Below are 16,730 nucleotides of genomic sequence, written 5' to 3' on the forward strand. Positions count from 1 at the left end.
GAGCCTTCAACCCTTGACTCTCTTGCTTCTACTTCTTGAGTGCTGAGATCTAAGTTGTCATGCTTTGCTTTTTTACTGTTCTAGTCATTTTAAGTTGTTGAAGGCGCCATACACATCACCTACCTTCAAGTTTGAACACTTACCAGCAAATGTGATAGAATAAGGAAATGGAGGAAGGTGGTCAGTCACCTTTGGAGACAGATGATTTATCCCTCGGACAGATTAAACTGAGATGAAGACATGCTCCAAAGGCCATGCTCTTCATTAGTCTTCTTTGCTCTTGAAACAACAGTCAGTAAAACCACCTTTGATTCGTAAATACTGGCCTTCTTGGAGGCTGTATGGTCTTCTTTGTTCTACTTTGGACAGTATCATGCTGTTTAATAACTAGGTGTTAACTGTCCAGGCTTTTTTATGCCCACCCCAAATTCCAAATAATGACATGGAGGCATTTATTTATTTATTTATTTATTTATTTATTTATTATCAGACTTAATTCACTTTATTTTTCTTGTATAAAAAGCCTTAGGTTGTAGCCACAACTGGAGCCTGGGTTCTCTGAACAAAGACTCTGGTGTGAGTTTTCACAAGATGATCAGTGAAATCCCTGATAAGGAAACTTGTTCTTTCCAGATAAGGATCAGTCTCTTTCCAGAGGTTGGGGGTCAGGTAGCTGTAGGTCTTGGAGGTGGCATCAAAGGTGGCCTTGGCAAAGTTGTCCAGGGTGGCAGTGCAGCCCCTGGCTGATGTGTAGCAGTCATCTATACCGGCCATCATCAGTAGCCTTTTCAGCACTGAACAGGCAATGCCAGTGCCTCTGGGGGCAGGGATGAGATGTACAGAGTCACAGCAGCCTGTCACCTTGCATGGAACAGTGTGGGGCTTGTCAATCTTGTTCCCCCGTACCCTCTCTGCACAGGGATGATGATGGGATCTTGGACAAAATGATGGCCCCTCAGATGGCAGTGGGTACCTCCTTGGAGAGCACTTAACACCAAAACCAATGTGACCACTGTAGTCCCCAGTAGCCACAAAAGCCTTAAGTCGGTCTGCTGACCAGTGGATGCTGCTTCTGTCCCGGCAGGATCTTCAGACCTCATCCTTTAGGGATGTGCCCAGGAAAGTCAATAATCAGATTCCTTAATGGGCAGGGAGAACAGGTAGATCTCTTTCAAGGACTTGATCTTCAAGGCGGCCCAGCTTGGTGATGGGGATCTACTCCTTGTCTTCAACTTTACCTCCATGGTCCTCAAGGCCTCGACCACAACCACTGCTGTATCCTCCACAGAAGCTGCTGCAGATTCCTAATCCTGAGCCCTTGGTCCTCCATCTGCACTGGCGACATCTAGCATTTGATGCTTTCCCAAAGAAGCTATACTTATAATGCTTTTGGCCTTGGCTTAGGCTAGTTCCCCAACTGGCTCTAGTTCACCAACTGGCTCTTAACTTATATTAGCCCACTTATACTATTCCATGTCTGCTGAACGGCTGGTTACCTTGCCTCAGTTTCATACATCCCACTTTGGGTGGCAAATCTCATGCGCCTGACTTCTTCCCAGTTCCTCTTTCTGGATGTTCTACTTTACTATCCTGCCTTTTGCTGTAGGCCAGAGGCTTTTTATTTTAACCAATCAGAAGGTGCTTTAGGAAGGCAGGGAAAGGCAGAGACACACTGTCACATAATGTACAAAAACATCACTCCAACAGCTAGACATAACTTAAATTTATTTCTAATCCAGACTTTATATGTATCTGCTTGAGCTCTCCATGTGGTATTCCAAATTAGATATTAGCTTTTTCACCTCATTAACTACTGTCTACTCATTTTTAAATCTTCAACAACATTGTTCTAGGCTTTTACTCTTTAAACGAATCCTTACAGTGTCCTTACAGCATAGCTTCTAACACCCTTCTAATGTTCTAGATAAGAGGTCAAGTGACTATATCTCAGTCACAGGAAATGACAACACATGGTTTTTAAAATACAGCTCACAGGGCTATTATGGTCCAGGTGCCACTCAGGAACTAGAACTTAAAAAGACAAAAACCATGGGGACTGAAGATGCAGCTTCATGAGAGTGTTTCCCTAGTACTCACAAAGCCCTGGGCTCAATTCTTAGGGAGGCAGGGGAATTCCCAAAGGAATTCAATTCAATATTAAAAACTAAAGCACTCTACAGACATTAGGACACTTCAGAAAATGGACATTTTAAAAGTGTCCACGCACACCCGTTATGTGACAACCTCCTATAATCTGCCTTTAGTCCCACACTCAAACTTTAGCATCAGTCTTTTATGCCGACAATCTACCGTGGCCCCTAAAACATTGCCTTAAGGTTAGTTCTAGATGTCTTTGGATCGTTTTATGGGATGAAAAGCGCTGACCATGAAGATATTTAGAGCAATGGTTCTGAAGGTCATTTTAAGCATCTTGCACACTATTACAAAAGTGTCCTTAACACTCTCTTCTGGATACAGATATGCAGTCACTCAGGAACAGTGAAAGTGCTGCAGGGCCAGGACTTCCCAGCTGAGTGCTGTGAGGTAAGATCCCTGACAGGATCCTGATCACTGGGTGGTAGATGAGCTCTGTAGATGGAGCTTGAGCAGTTTTCGAGCAGGTGAAGAATCTAACTGCTCCATACTTCTCTTCTCTGCAGAGGAAAGGAGCCAAAAAATACATTTCAATTACATTCACACAAAATGTATCAGACAGAGTGCCAGACAGTGAAGGGTAGCAAATGACACATGAAGTCCTTGTCCTCAAGGAGATGGCAGTCTGGTAGGAAAGCCAGCATGGTGTGACAAATAAGACAATGGCTGGAGGAAGCCCGAGGAAAAACTATGGGAGAGCATCTGCAGTTTTACTTCATGCATCCTTGAAACTAAAGCTGTGAAAACACCAGGTATCTTCAATGGAGTGCATCTATGGAATTTACATCGAGGCATTTCCTATCAACATTCAACTTCCTATGGGAAGTACAACAAGTCTAGGGACCTTATGCCTGGAAAAGCAGTTTGCATCCCAAGGAGAATCACATAGAGCCGACCCTAAGCTTGGTCCCCTCAAGGGATGCACTTACTGAGCTGTACTGACACCTTCTGGAGGTACTGAGTACTTTCATCCATGAAGGCTTGCAGCTGCTTCACTGCTCCTTGTAGCTCATCCATCTGCAGGGGAAAGGTCAGCGTGAGCTGCAGGGATTCGGACTCCCTGCACTGCCAGACCAGCTCCCTCCTGCTTTGGGCATTATGCCCTGGTCTTTCAGCCTGAACCGTTTATGGCAGACATTCTCTCTTGGCACCACTGAAACGCACCCCACGCCCTGCTCTATGCCCCAGGAGACTGACCCCCAAAACTCTACCCGTAAGATGCCAGGTCCTCTACTAGTCACTGTATGTAAAACGGCAGCCCTGCCTCTCCTGCACTGTCTACTCCTTTTATTGTTTTGTTGGTATCTAACATCATATATCTACTTTAAATTCTCCCGGTTTTCCCAAGGTAGAGAGATTGATGCCCTCTTTTAAGCTCCAAAGCTTGGGATTTAACTTGCATTTGGAGTATCCCCGAGGGCTACACTTTAAAAGGCTTGGTTGCTGCTACTCAAGTGTTTCCCCCATGAGGTGATGGGACCTTTAGAAGGAGTTTAGGTTCTTCAGAGTCTGACCTTGAAGTGGCTGTTAGGACCTGACCCTTACTCCTTCCCTCTTTTTCTGACCCCTTATCATGAGGGGAGGGATGTCCTTTGTCACATGTTCCCATCATAGTCTACTGCATGGCCACAGGTCTAAGTCAACTGGGTTTAAGCAACCATGAACTAAAGTCAGCAACCAAAGTAATCCAATCCTTCTTTTATGCCATGTCCGGTCTTGTCACAATGTCATAATGCTAAAAAAGATGACGAGTCTGGAAAGCAAGGTAATCAACCTAAGAAGCCCAAAGCAACTTACCACTAATTCCATATAGGCAAAGACTTCATTCTGACTCTGCACTATTCTCTGATAGTCGGGTTTCGTGTTCAGAACTTCCTTCTGGGAAGACCTGAGGTAGGCTGCCGGGTCCACATTCACTTCATTGATTTTGGTTTCAGTTGATCCTCTAAAAACAAAACAAAAATAAAAGACTTTTCCTGAATCATTTCCTGGAAACAATATAATAGAGCCTTTGAGAGAGAAACACTGTCCCCCTCAAAAGTCATGTTTCTTAGTCTCTTTATATCACTTCTGTAATATATCACCTAACTTTCTTTTCTTTTTCTTTTTTTTTTTTTTTTTCTTTTTGGAGCTGGGGACCGAACCCAGGGCCTTGCGCTTGCTAGGCAAGTGCTCTACCGCTGAGCTAAATCCCCAGCCCCTAACTTTCTTTTTTTTAATTTATTTATTTAATGGATATGAGTACACTGAAGCTGTCTTCAGACACACCAGAAGAGGGCACCAGATCCCATTACAGATGGTTGTGACCCACCATGTGGTTGCTGGGATTTGAACTCAGGACCTCTGGAAGAGCAGTCGGTGCTCTTAACCACTGAGCCATCTCTCCAGCCCCTCACCTACTATTTTACAGTTGCTTTGCACTTGAGATTTAGTTGAGGAGAAGCTTTCAAATGCCAGCCGAAAGGTTTATGATGCTACATTTAAAATCCTAGCAATCGGGAAGCTGAAACTACCCATGGCTGCCTTGTGAGACCATATTTTAAATGAACATAACTAGTTCAGAAGCTAAATGAACCAAAATCTACTGCTTTCCCGCCTCCGATTTAACTACCAAAGATGGCCGCTCACACCTTATACCTCCCAGGCCACTTCCTTCATGGCTGTTTTCATTAAGGCCTTAACCAAGGGACTCTCCTATCTACAGCTCAAATCCATGTGCTCACTAACGTTTCTTGAAGACCATTGTTGGCACAGTACCAGGTGAACAGGTGCAAGATGGCTATGTGCCCGTCTCCCTGAGCATTGTGAATGGTGGCCAAAAGCACAACCTGGAAGCAGTTCTGTTCTGTCCTTTCCTTCCCACCAAGAACAGACACTTTAAATCGACTGGAGTATGAGAACAGATTCCACACTCAATTTGTACAAATGGATTTGAAAGAAACTTAAATCAAATTCCACGAGGTAAAAAGACAGTGGCTCCTTTCCAGTTCCCAGGTCTAACCTGGGCATCTCTTCAGGTGGAACCTCGTTCTGGTACTGCAGTAAGAGCCGATCCCAGGCCTGACGCTCTAAAGAAAACCTGTGGAATTTGAGAAGGGAAATTCAATTAACTTTCGCCAACATTTGTAATCACTCAGGGCAACAGTAAGTACTTTAGGCAGATAATCTGGTTATAAAATGCATTAAAACGTCGTTAAAGGATTAGAAAGCTCAACCGATTCAGAGGATATTAATTTAGTCAAATACTACACAAACTGCTAAGATCAAATTAACACCATTATTTCTAGACTCCACCCTATCAAACTGTCCACCAGGGCTGTTCATAAGCCTTGCAACGTCTAAAGCAGACACACAAGTGCGCCCACCAGGTGCTCCAGGCAGGCTCTCCAGGTTTGGTAATTTAATGGAAACAGAACAAAGTTCAGTTTTCCCAGGAAGGCTAGGTTGGTCCTTTCACTTACTTTGTTATATATTCTTTCACCTCAGCTACTGATGCTTCCAGTGAGAAATCTGGTGCTTTTCTAGAATGAAGATGATATTATAGGATCAATATGAATCCTCTGTCAAACACTTGCTTTTCATGAGTTACATAATTTTAATAGCTCTAAAATATATTGTTTTTTATTGCTCAGAAAATGTTCTTGGTGGGGGGGCAACACAGTATCTACTCTGCACTTGTCGAAGCTAAGTGTTTTTTAAAATCTGTTTTTCTCATCAATTCCCATTAATATACCATGGAAATTAACCTTCCTAAAGACAGTTGTTTACTTTCCATAGCTTTAAAAGTCCATTGACTACTGCAAACAAAATTAAAGGCAAACCTTGGTTTTAAAAGAAACTTGGGCTTTTTTTTTTTTTAGGATTTATTATATTTATGTATGTGAGTACACTGTCACTGTCTTTAGACACACCAGAAGAGGACATCAGATCCCATTACAGATGGTTGTGAGCCACCATGTGGTTGATGGGATTTGAACTCAGGACCTCTGGAAGAGCAGTGAGTGCTTTAACCACTGAGTCATCTCTCCAGCCCAGAAACTTGGTTTTTAAGACTGCCTATGTCCTGGCTCCTCACAACGCAGCAATCTCTCATGGCTCAGCTCGGTTAGATGATTAGCTCTGATAGGAAAAAAGCAGGCACTGAAACTGCTGAACTACGAAAGATCCGTGGCTTTCCACTACTAAAGACAGATTAGCAGTGACGAAATTATTGTCTACCAAGGCATGTGAACTGTATCTCTAGAAGAGATGCAGCAGTCTGTGCTTAAATACATAAAGAGGTTTTTTTTGTTTTTTTTTTTTCCCGGAGCTGGGGACCGAACCCAGGGCCTTGCGCTTGCTAGGCAAGTGCTCTACCACTGAGCTAAATCCCCAACACCTACATAAAGAGGTTTTGTTGGGCTAAAATATTTCATGTCTGATTAGAAATGTCACTCTTGAGAACTTGTGGAAGGGAAGACCTTGCATGAATTCCAAATTCAGATATAGTGCATGATTTGTTCCAGGGTGGAGTTAGAGTTGTGATGAAAGCCCCACCACCCTTGAAGGGCTACCAAAGGGATGATAACCTATTAACATAAATTTTACTTATGTGTATGTGTGCACATCATACAGTGTATGTGGAAGTAAGAAGTGAATTTAACAATGAATTCGCTTCCTTAAACCAAGGGAGGCATAGATAAAAATAAGTCCATGAGTCAGCTTGTTCAGTGAGAGTGCTTACCTTTCCCCAATGAGCCATCTTGCCAGTCCATTCTGTTAATGTTCTTGCTTGCAAAGATCATTTGAATGTGGCCCTCTGCATGGCAATCAGAGACCCGAGGAATGGTCCCCTCAATCTTTCTTTCCACAGCTGTCACTTTCCACTACCCAGCTTTTTTGTTTCAGTCCTAAAGTGAAACCATTAAGGTCCTCTCTCAACATTCCCTCCGAGACTATTCTACCGCTGACTTCCTGGATTACCACAGACTGAGACCGAATTTTCTGTGTTACCTCCTCTAAAACAAATATGACAAAGGGGACTTGACTAATTTATCACTATATCCCCTTCCTTGTCTAGAAGAGCCTGGTACAAGACAAGCATGGCAGTTCACGCCTGTAATCTCAACACGTGGGCAGTGGGTGTACAAGGGTCACCAAAAGGTTGAAGCCAGTCTAAACTACAGAGACCCTCTCTCAAGAAAGCAAAAATAAATAATTACAGAGTGTGGTGGAACATAGGTGCTGGATAGACTTATGTGAGCCACGGTTTAATTATAATCAGGTTTTCAATTAAGGACAGAAGGGCAATAGCGCTTACTCTTTTGAATCTTCAACAAAACATTTTTGTAGAGTTCCATCATTTCCCAGCCTGTCTGTAAAATGTTTCAATTCTTCAGAGAGAGAAGATGCTAGAGAAGATAAATTTATGTCATAAGATAGGAAGACCACAAATGGTCACAATAAGCAGATGACGAAGATATTAAGGCGTTTCCAGGTCTAGGGTCTCCTATCCCCTCCCGGCCCTCATTCACACAGAACAGTCATGTAATATGCGAAGACTTCTGGGGTTGAAGGTTAGCTCCCCGGCAGAGAACTTTCCTAGCAAGTTCAAGGTCCTGGGTTTGTGCCCAGCACCTAGGCATGGTTAGGATGGATTAAACAGTAATAGCCTCCATGGGCTCCTATGTTTGAATACTTGGTCCCAGTTGGTGGAAATTTGGGGGGAAAGACTGGGGGGCTATCGTCTTGCTAAGGAGGTGTGTCTGTAGGTGTGGGTTTTGAGGTTTCAAAAGACTTGTTCTATTACTCTCTGCCCCCTGCTGTAGATCAAGATGTGAGCTCTCAGATATTTCTGCCACCATGCCTTTGCACTGGCATCATGTACTATAGTTCCCTGACACTGTAAGCCCAATTAAATATTTTCTTTTATAAGTTGCAGTGGGGGCTGGAGAGATGGCTCAGTGGTTAAGAGCACTGACTGCTCTTCCAGAGGTCCTGAGTTCAAATCCCAGCAGCTACACAGTGACTCACAACCATCTGTAATGAGATCTGATGCCCTCTTCTGGTGGGTCTGAAGACAGCTATAGTGTACTCATTTATAAGTTAAAAAAAGTTGCAGTGGTTGTGTTTTATCACAGTAATAGAAAAGTAACTATATGTGTATGGGGGGAGGGCAACAAAAATACCAAAGAAAACTTTATCCTTTTCTTTGGGTGGATAGCTAAATGGGAGGCAACTGGATAAGTGTTCTTATACTCTTCTCATGAAAAAGCAGTTAGATAGCTATATAATTTCACTTTTTCCCAAAAATGTCAATGCTATCATTGAAGAGAAAGCATCAGAGAAGTCAGGCAACAGTGAGAAATGCAGTGATAAGGAGCAATTTGTAATGAGGTGGGAACCTGGTTTTAGAGAGGACTGAAAACGTCCTGGCTGGCTCCAAAGGAAGGGATGAGAAAGGCCAGAGACCTGTCCAGCTTAACAACTCACCTTTGGCTCTAAAACATTCAAGGCTGAAGTCCTTAGTGTTCTTTAAGAAAGGTTCAAGTTTTTCAACAGAGAACTAAATAAATTTAAAAAAAAAAAAAAAGGCACCTTTAGAACAACCAAAGTCTCCCAAGTAAGCTGTCTGTGGCTTCTTGTTACTATGAATTTCATGACAAAACTATAGACCCTAATTTTTTCATCCAACACTTTTTTTTTTCTTTTTTCTTTTTTCTTTTTTTTTTTTTCGGAGCTGGGGACCGAACCCAGGGCCTTGCGCTTCCTAGGTAAGCGCTCTACCACTGAGCTAAATCCCCAGCCCCTCATCCAACACTTTTTATATAGATAAGTATATAAGGAAAACTTCTGTTGCTCACTCTCTCTACATATTTTAAAAATATATTTATATACAAATGTATATATTTATATATTACATATTTTATATATTTATACATACACACAAAGACATACTTTTTTTTTGTCTGTTTCTTGAAGACTAGATTTCTCTGTGTAGTCCAGGCTATCCTTGAACTCAGAGATCTATCTAATAAGGCATGTACTGCCACACCTGGCTTATGCTTTGATTTTTAACTCAGGAAAAACAACGGTCATTTAATTCACACAAATAACTTGCTCCTCTAAACAGTCAGAAGCACCAAGGCCATGAAACACAACTTAAAAGAAACCCAAGTGCTTCTTACACTGATCTACCCTGTCGTTAGCCTTGAAACGTCTACAGTAAAGGTCTGACCTCTCTCCATTCCCAACTCCCACCACTGCTGCCACGGAGCAGAAGAGACTGGGAAACCTCTCAGCCGCTCCCAGAGCCGCAGTAAGGCTCAGTGCAAAGACCAGTCAGCTGCCCAGGTGAAAACTGGCTTTTAAATAAATCACAGCATGGCAAAGCATCTTTTCCCGGGTTCATCGCTGATACTGATGTCTCCCTGAAGTTGTGACAATCATAGAGAACACAAATGAAAAAAACATCTGTTCCCTGGAAATCTTACCTGGAAGCTGGAGAGCAGGAGGGCGCCAAGCCGTTGGCTCTGTGCTAACTTCATACTGATTGACCTGCTGAGCTCTGACGTAAAACAGCATTCAATGAACATCAAACTTAGTCAGCAAAACGACAGCAGAACTGAAAAATCTCCTCCCTCTCCATGGAACCCAGCTTAAGGCAAGCTGCCTTCTGAGCAAGAACAGAAGTCTAATTTTTCCAAGCTCACTGAGGAATGAAGTTGGCATTCTCTCATGCATCCAAATTTGTAAGTGTTAATGGAATCTTTTCATGCATTACATTAAAATCTCATTTAACAGTGCATTTGATTATATCATAATGAAACCTATTGCTCTGAACGTCAATCAAAAAGCAAACAAGGGTGATGAAAATAATTTAGGCAAATGGTGGTGGCGCACACCTTTGATCCCAGCACTTGGGAGGCAGAGGCAGGTGGATCTCTGTGAACTTAAGGCCAGCCCGGTCTACAGAGCGAGTTCTAGGACAGGGCTACAAAAGAAACCTTTTCTTCGAAGGCATTTGTACAATAGGCACTGCAATGTGCTTCAGTACATAATCCAAAGAGCTGTCTTCTGGGGCTGGGCTGCTGCTCGGTGGTTGAACCCTTGCCTTGACTGTGCCTGGATTGAATCTTACCCTCAGCACTGAAAAGTAAAAATCATTTCTTCTAAACAATATAAGCTCTGCTTTATGAATGAAGGAACTCAATCAGATAAGGAAAGTGGACTGTCTGAAGACAGACTGAAGAAGCCATTCTTCAAACCCACGTATACCAGCAGGGTCTGTAGCATGCTGCCTGTGGTGAGCTAATGTTAACAGCCAGCACCAGCTGAACACCTGCTATGCATGTCTCACTAAAACTTGAAGGCAAACATCTCTTATGTATTTGGGCTTTTTTTTGAAACATGATCTTGAAATATAGCCCAGTCTGGTCTTAAACTCCTGGCAATCCTCCTGTATCGGACTCCAAAGTGTTGGGTTCACAGGCAAGAATGGCCATGCCTGGCATCTGGTTAAGACTCTTTGCTCGAGGTTGTACAAGTCCCAGGAATGGACTTGGTGGTGCCTTACGTAATCATGCTACCAACCCAAACAGCTGTAAGATGTACATGCTCTATTCTCAATGACATCCACTTAAAACCAATTATCATATAGGAGGAAGTTGGCTTTAAGGAGTCTTGCCCTTCAGCTGAAGGTCTTTCTGGCTGTAAGCCTGGCAGGCAGCCAGGGATACCAGGAATATTACTCGTCTTATTACATGGGTGAGTCCTCGTTATATGAACTGATGCTCTGGAATGGGAAGGCAGGGCTAGTCACGGACGAGTACTCTCCTGGCACGTCTAGGCAGTAGAGCCCAAGGCACTACGACAGCCGTGTTTGGACTTAGCTGTTTTACTCAGGTCCCTTCCACACATGTGGCCACCTGAAAGGACAGTGATACATTAAAGGAAACCCCCGTGGCTTTAACACTGAGGGACCGCTATCCGCCAAGTGCGAGTGTTCTGAGGCTTTTTCCGCCCAGCATACTGAGGACTTTGAACACAGCGGAACTGAAGCTCAGGCTCAAACGGGGGACTAAATGTGGGGCCTCAGGCATGATAGCTATGTACCTCACCATTGAACTATATACCCATCCCCACCTAATGTCCTTTACGTGTATTTTCCTTCTGGGTCATTCTGGGTTAAAAAGGCTAGAATCAAGCAGGTCATCAGCCGTTGGCCTTCTGTCCAACTGTAGGGTATGAGACGCAGAGGAAACTCAAATCCCCAGCACCCCAGACAGGATGACGTGTTAAACGATTCACAACCAGAATCTCTGTTCATGGCAGCTAACACGTAAACATTGATTAATGCTAAACGCCCACTGGGTGTGTGGCACTGGGGTACATAACACAAGAATGTGCCTACAGAATTATCTCCATTGTACAGGTGAGGAAACTGAGGCTCAAGAAGGTGATGTGTTCAGAGCTGCATAGCTAAATGTCGCCAAGTCCTGTCTACCTGCTACACTTTCCGTCACTCATTTCCATGCCTCTTAGAGGGGCTGGAAATCCACGGTTTTATGTACACAGCACCCCACCTGTGATGCCCGGGTGAAAAGGAGCCAACGACTTCCGCCGGTTTATCTCTTTCATGCTTGCTCGCCTCCAGGACTGCCTTCTGTCTCTGTGACGGGCAGACTGTTCTTGAGGAGACAAATGAAAGGACCTCAACTGAGGTCCCTCCTGGGGGTCAGCACCACAACCTTCCCCCTCTCTGGGGCTCCGGCCAAGGTGGTTTTGTTCCTCTGAAGTGCCTTGTGCCATCATTTCCTGGTAGGCAGAGGATCGAGGCAATGCTTCCAAAGGCTCGAGACTTGGTTGCAATGGACGATCCTGAGTCTCCGACATCGTTGGTCCCTGGTCTAGCATTTGTCACAGAAAAGTCAAAATATAAAATCGAGCCTGCATCAGATAAGCACCTCAGTAAGTATCTGAGCAAAGGGTGACAAGAGAAAGTGTGCATGCCTACACGACAGCTTCCCAGGAGCCTAGGCAGAAGAGAAGGAGGAAGGAGGGAAACCTATTTCCCTGGTGATGGAAACACAGAGGGAGGCCTTTTTGCAAATCTGCACACCTGTGATTCCAAATCCACCAGGAGCTCAGGAGGATTCTTTGATAGTTCAGGAGCCTGAACCCAAAGCAAGAGGCACTGAATTTCACCATAACGTTAGCTCACCTTCTGATTTGGTCACCGAAGTCATCCTGGATGAAAAGAGGAAAACAGGAAAATGAGGTGATCTGTTCTGCACATTCCGGCTCCAGTCTCACGGGGTTTCACTATCCCATAACAGGCCTCATGCTTCAACTGCCCTCGCTTGCAGCCGATTGTTGGCAGGGGTCACTGACTGCTGTCTACGAGAACTAGGTACACAGAACCTATCTTAGTTCCCGATCACTTTGTGAGTCACTAGCCCCCAGTTCTGATGACAGCGTTAGGATCTTTGTTTTCCGATCTAGAAAACAAACAAAACAACCCCACATCATCGCTTCTTATTCTCTCCAGATTCTGCCATTCCGGAAATCCTACTTTTTAATCTCTGCACACGTCCTTTTACCCATAAGACAGATTCACCCTGCTCGACACTGCTTAAATATGAACTTAGTTCTCCGTGGCAGATTTGGTGGCCATACATCTTTTCTTTCTAGAACCGGCTGTAGACTGCCCCACACTCTCATTCCCAGCACCTGTCACAGACAACAGACTGAGAGAGGCAGGGAAGGGCATCCCTCCATCTCGCATGTAAGTCTCCTTCCCAAGACTTCTGAACGTGGAGGATGCTTGGTAAAGAAAAATGAATGGATGCTGAGGGACCATACTGAAAAGACAAAGAAGGGTCCTTCAAGGAGCTAAATCACCACAATCCTTACAGCTGATCACAGACTCAAGCTTGGACAACAGACACTTAAGAGCTTATGAGCCTGCACACGGCCTTCTTACATCATGCCATTCAACTCATTCCACAACTCTGAGTAAGATACTGTATCAGAAGGCCCCGGTTCCGTAGGCAGCCAGCCCGGAGCACAGCAATGCAACTCTTGCTGCCACCCCAGCCCTCTGCCCTGTCCGTGGCCACTATCAGGAGTCAGGGATGCCAACAGTGCCGGGCAGAGAGGAGTGGCCTTTCTTCAGGTGTCCTGTCACGAGAATGTCTCCTAGCCCCGGGGCCCGGCAGCTGGGAGCCGAGGGTGGGCTGGGCAGAGAGGCGGATCTGGGACAGCGAACCACATCCGGGGAAATGTCTTCGACTTCCGAACCCCAGAGTGACGCCCGTCCAGCCCAGCTCCCCTTCCCCGTTCCTGAAACAATAAATCCAAGGTCACCTCTGCAGACTGGGCGTCACCACAGAGGGTGGTCTTCCCCGTTAGTCTAGTTCCAGGTTCCGCGCTGCCGCAGCTACTTCCGAAACTCCCGCCGAATAACTGCGCATGCGCGGCGTACGGCTCCCGCGCTCGCAGGCACCACCCCCTGCCTCCTGGAGCGCATGCGTACTGTGGTTCAACGTTCTCGCCTTTAGCCCACCTAGTCCTAATGTTTTCACCCAAATCCGGATTAATTACCTTTGTATCTACATCCAGACCGGGGGATTGTCCTCTCCAAAGCAGCAGTTTGGTGATTTTCCTGCCGTAATCCTACCTGTGAAAGTCAGAATCTGGGGCTGTACTCCGGTTCCGGGCCATCACTTCTCCATCTATCTCTTTCTCCAAAAGTGTGAACAGTGACTTTCTCCGGGGAAAACTGGAGCTCCGAGCTCAGTTTGTCCCCTGACTACCTACTCCTGCTCCACGGGCCTCTCTCATGTTCCCTTAAGCCTCCAGCAAATTTCAAGTACACCCCTCGCCAGTGTTAATACTGTAGGCCACCCTACTGCTGCCACCCCATGCCAATTCTTGCCCCTGCTCCTTTGTTCGAGCATGCTTTTTGCCTGGAAAGCCTTTTCTTTCTCTTTCTACCCTTCTATGTTGACCCCAGATGTTCAGTGCTCCCAGGAGCCCAACCCATTCCTGCTCCATTGTCTCATGCCTGGAAGGGTCTTCTTCAGGACAAGATATAGAGGCATCGGAATGCCCCCACACATCAATGAAGTGATTCCTTTCAGATCTGAACCTTGTGAATTGAGAGTAGTACGAAAGAGTCCACAGGGCCAGTTGTGGTGGCGCATGCCTTTAATCCCAGTACTGGGAAAACAGACACAGGGATCTCTGTGCGGTTGAGGCCAGCCTAGTCTACATAGAAAGCTCCGGGCCAGCCAAGGATACATAATGAGACCCTGTCTCAAACAAAAGAAAAAAAATCCCCCAACGAAGCAGAAGATGGATGGCTGAAGCATAATTTTGGTAATTTTGGCCATTCTTTTGATGTAATTGTGGGCCCTCGCAAGTTTTCTGGTAAAAGGTAGAAATGTGTATTTCAGAAGTTTCTATTCCTGCCATTCTTGTCTAATAGTTCCAACAGCTGTCTGAAAGAGGTGTGTTCTTGATTCCCTGAATATCACTTTCTGGAACATGTGTTGATGTCCCCAAAACAGCTCAGTAGTCCCAGCCAGAGCTGGCTATGTTGGGGAGGGCTGCCTTGTGAAATCCAGTCTCAGTAAACATCCTTGCTTAGAATGCTTCCATGGCTCCCTTCTGTTCGTAAGATGCATACAAATCCTTTCCCTGTTCCCTATCAGACTTTCATTTCTTGAACTCATACCTCTCCCCTTTTCTGGTTACTTTAAAACAGCTTCTCATATACCCCAGGCTGGCCAAAGATGACACTAACTTCTGAGCCTCTTGCCTTTCCCTCCCAAGTATTGGGATTACCAATGCATGCCGGCATGCCTGTCTTTGCCTCTTTTTCCCAGGCCTTTAGGCATGCTTTCCCTCTCTGAACTTCTCCTGTTTCCTGCCTATAATCCATTACCATCTGCTTGACATCCCAGTGTTGGGTGTGCTCCCTGGGGCTCCCCAATTATGTAATTGATGCTTAATACCTTATTTCCCAAGCCCATTATTATAGCCTCCATGGCTAGCATGGGTCTGGCTGTTGTTAGCCACCCCTCCCTCCCAAAAGAGAAGATCTCTAAAACTGTTAGGTCTCAGGCTGTCCGAATATCCAGAGCTAAAACTGGATTGTAGGAGGATTTCTGGCAGTTAAATAAAAACCAGCATTCCTCCGGAACTGGTAAAACTGGTTCCCATTAGCCAAAGGGACATATGGCAACCTGCGGTGGCACTAAACAATTTAGCCAAGCCTATGCTGCTCTCCAGGCTCCCTCACCATCGAAAGTATCTATTGCACTGGCTAGTCCTCCCCAGACTCCTCTCACTGCTCTATTCTCTTTGTATTTTGCTGTCTCCACTGTTCTCTCCCACTTCTGAAGCCCTGGCTATGTATGTTCAGTCTACTTCTTTCTCTTCTCTGAACTACCCCAGACACCTCTGGCAGTCCAGTCTTATATTTACAATAAAAACCTTAACCATATTATGGAGAGGTCTGGTTGGCAGCTTCTTTTTTTCTTTTTAATATTATTTATTTGATGTATATGAGTACACTGTCACTGTCTTCAGACACACCAGAAGAGGGCACCAGATCCCATTACAGATGGTTGTGACCTACCATGTGGTTGCTGGGAATTGAACTCAGGACCTCTGGAAGAGCAATCAGTGCTCCTAACCACTGAGCCATCTCTCCAGCCCCTGGCAGCTTCTTTACTGAGTCCCTCACATACAGTAAACAGTGTCCAAGATGACCCCAATGACCAAAGCTTTTCCTGGAGTGTAGTTTCCTCCTACACTGGAAACAGCTAATTTATATAACCAGTAAAATATCTTAGAAATGTAACTTTTAAGGCTTAACCATAAAAGACATTGTGATTTCTGCCCTGCCCTTTCAAAGACCCTCCCCCGCCCCCGTCCCACACACACAAAGCTAGTGGCTACACTGTAACACACAAGGATCTCTCCCTGTGGAGAAAATGAGTCTCTTACTTGACAGCCAGCACTGACTTGCCAGGTTTGTGAATTAGCTATTTCGTAAAGGACTTTTTCAAGCTCCGGTTAGAAACACAAGTACCTCAGGCAGGCTGCCTGGGACTAACGCTCTCTGCTAGACTGCCTGCCTAACATGCATGAAACAGCCCCTGGGTTCCATCCCCAGACACACGAAAGTACAAATACTCACAGCCTGGTTGGTTTCTGATCGCATGCCTCCAGAAACACCGAAGTAGAACTGCCCGGCTCCCAAATCTTCAGCCCGTAATGTGGTAGGATAGGATACATTTGGGGTATTAATTCCACACTGTAATGCCTAAAAGTATCTTTTCCCCCCATAATAAATTATTGGAAGTATGTTACGGAAAAGCCTGATTCTATTTTTCTCCTTCTTGAATGTTCTGCACTTGTTCCTCAGTTGTGGTGACACACACTTCCTGAGAGACACTGAGTTACCAGCCATGAGCCACCAGAAGCCCCCTCCCGACACCCCACCGTAGTGGTCCCATCTAGGTGATTCCAAACTAGCCAGCTGGCTCCAGTTTTCCCCTCCTCCTAAGAAACTCCAGGTGGAATGG

The 16,730-nt window shown here is 45.1% G+C and overlaps 1 protein-coding gene across 8 annotated transcripts; it reads right to left on the reverse strand.

The window, feature by feature from the left end:
- Positions 1-451: 451 nt before the first annotated feature.
- Positions 452-16,706, reverse strand: Dsn1 (DSN1 component of MIS12 kinetochore complex). Of its 8 annotated transcripts, none has more exons than XM_039105707.2 (11): positions 13,501-16,706; positions 12,356-12,381; positions 11,718-11,822; positions 9,627-9,700; positions 8,626-8,698; positions 7,454-7,544; positions 5,616-5,675; positions 5,156-5,233; positions 3,952-4,099; positions 3,084-3,171; positions 452-2,654 (listed from the first exon to the last, which is right to left on the reverse strand). In XM_039105707.2, exons 2-11 carry the CDS (start codon positions 12,378-12,380, stop codon positions 2,569-2,571), a joined length of 828 nt encoding a protein of 275 aa, XP_038961635.1. In that variant the 5' UTR covers position 12,381; positions 13,501-16,706; the 3' UTR covers positions 452-2,568. The 8 variants fall into 8 exon arrangements, with proteins under 8 accessions (XP_038961635.1, XP_063140464.1, XP_006235438.1 ...); XM_063284394.1 differs by having other exon boundaries at positions 12,356-12,540; XM_006235376.5 differs by having other exon boundaries at positions 11,718-12,041; positions 12,356-12,540.
- Positions 16,707-16,730: the final 24 nt, after the last annotated feature.

The sequence above is a fragment of the Rattus norvegicus genome, chromosome 3 (genome assembly GCF_036323735.1).
Source record: "Rattus norvegicus strain BN/NHsdMcwi chromosome 3, GRCr8, whole genome shotgun sequence".
Lineage (NCBI taxonomy): Eukaryota > Metazoa > Chordata > Mammalia > Rodentia > Muridae > Rattus > Rattus norvegicus.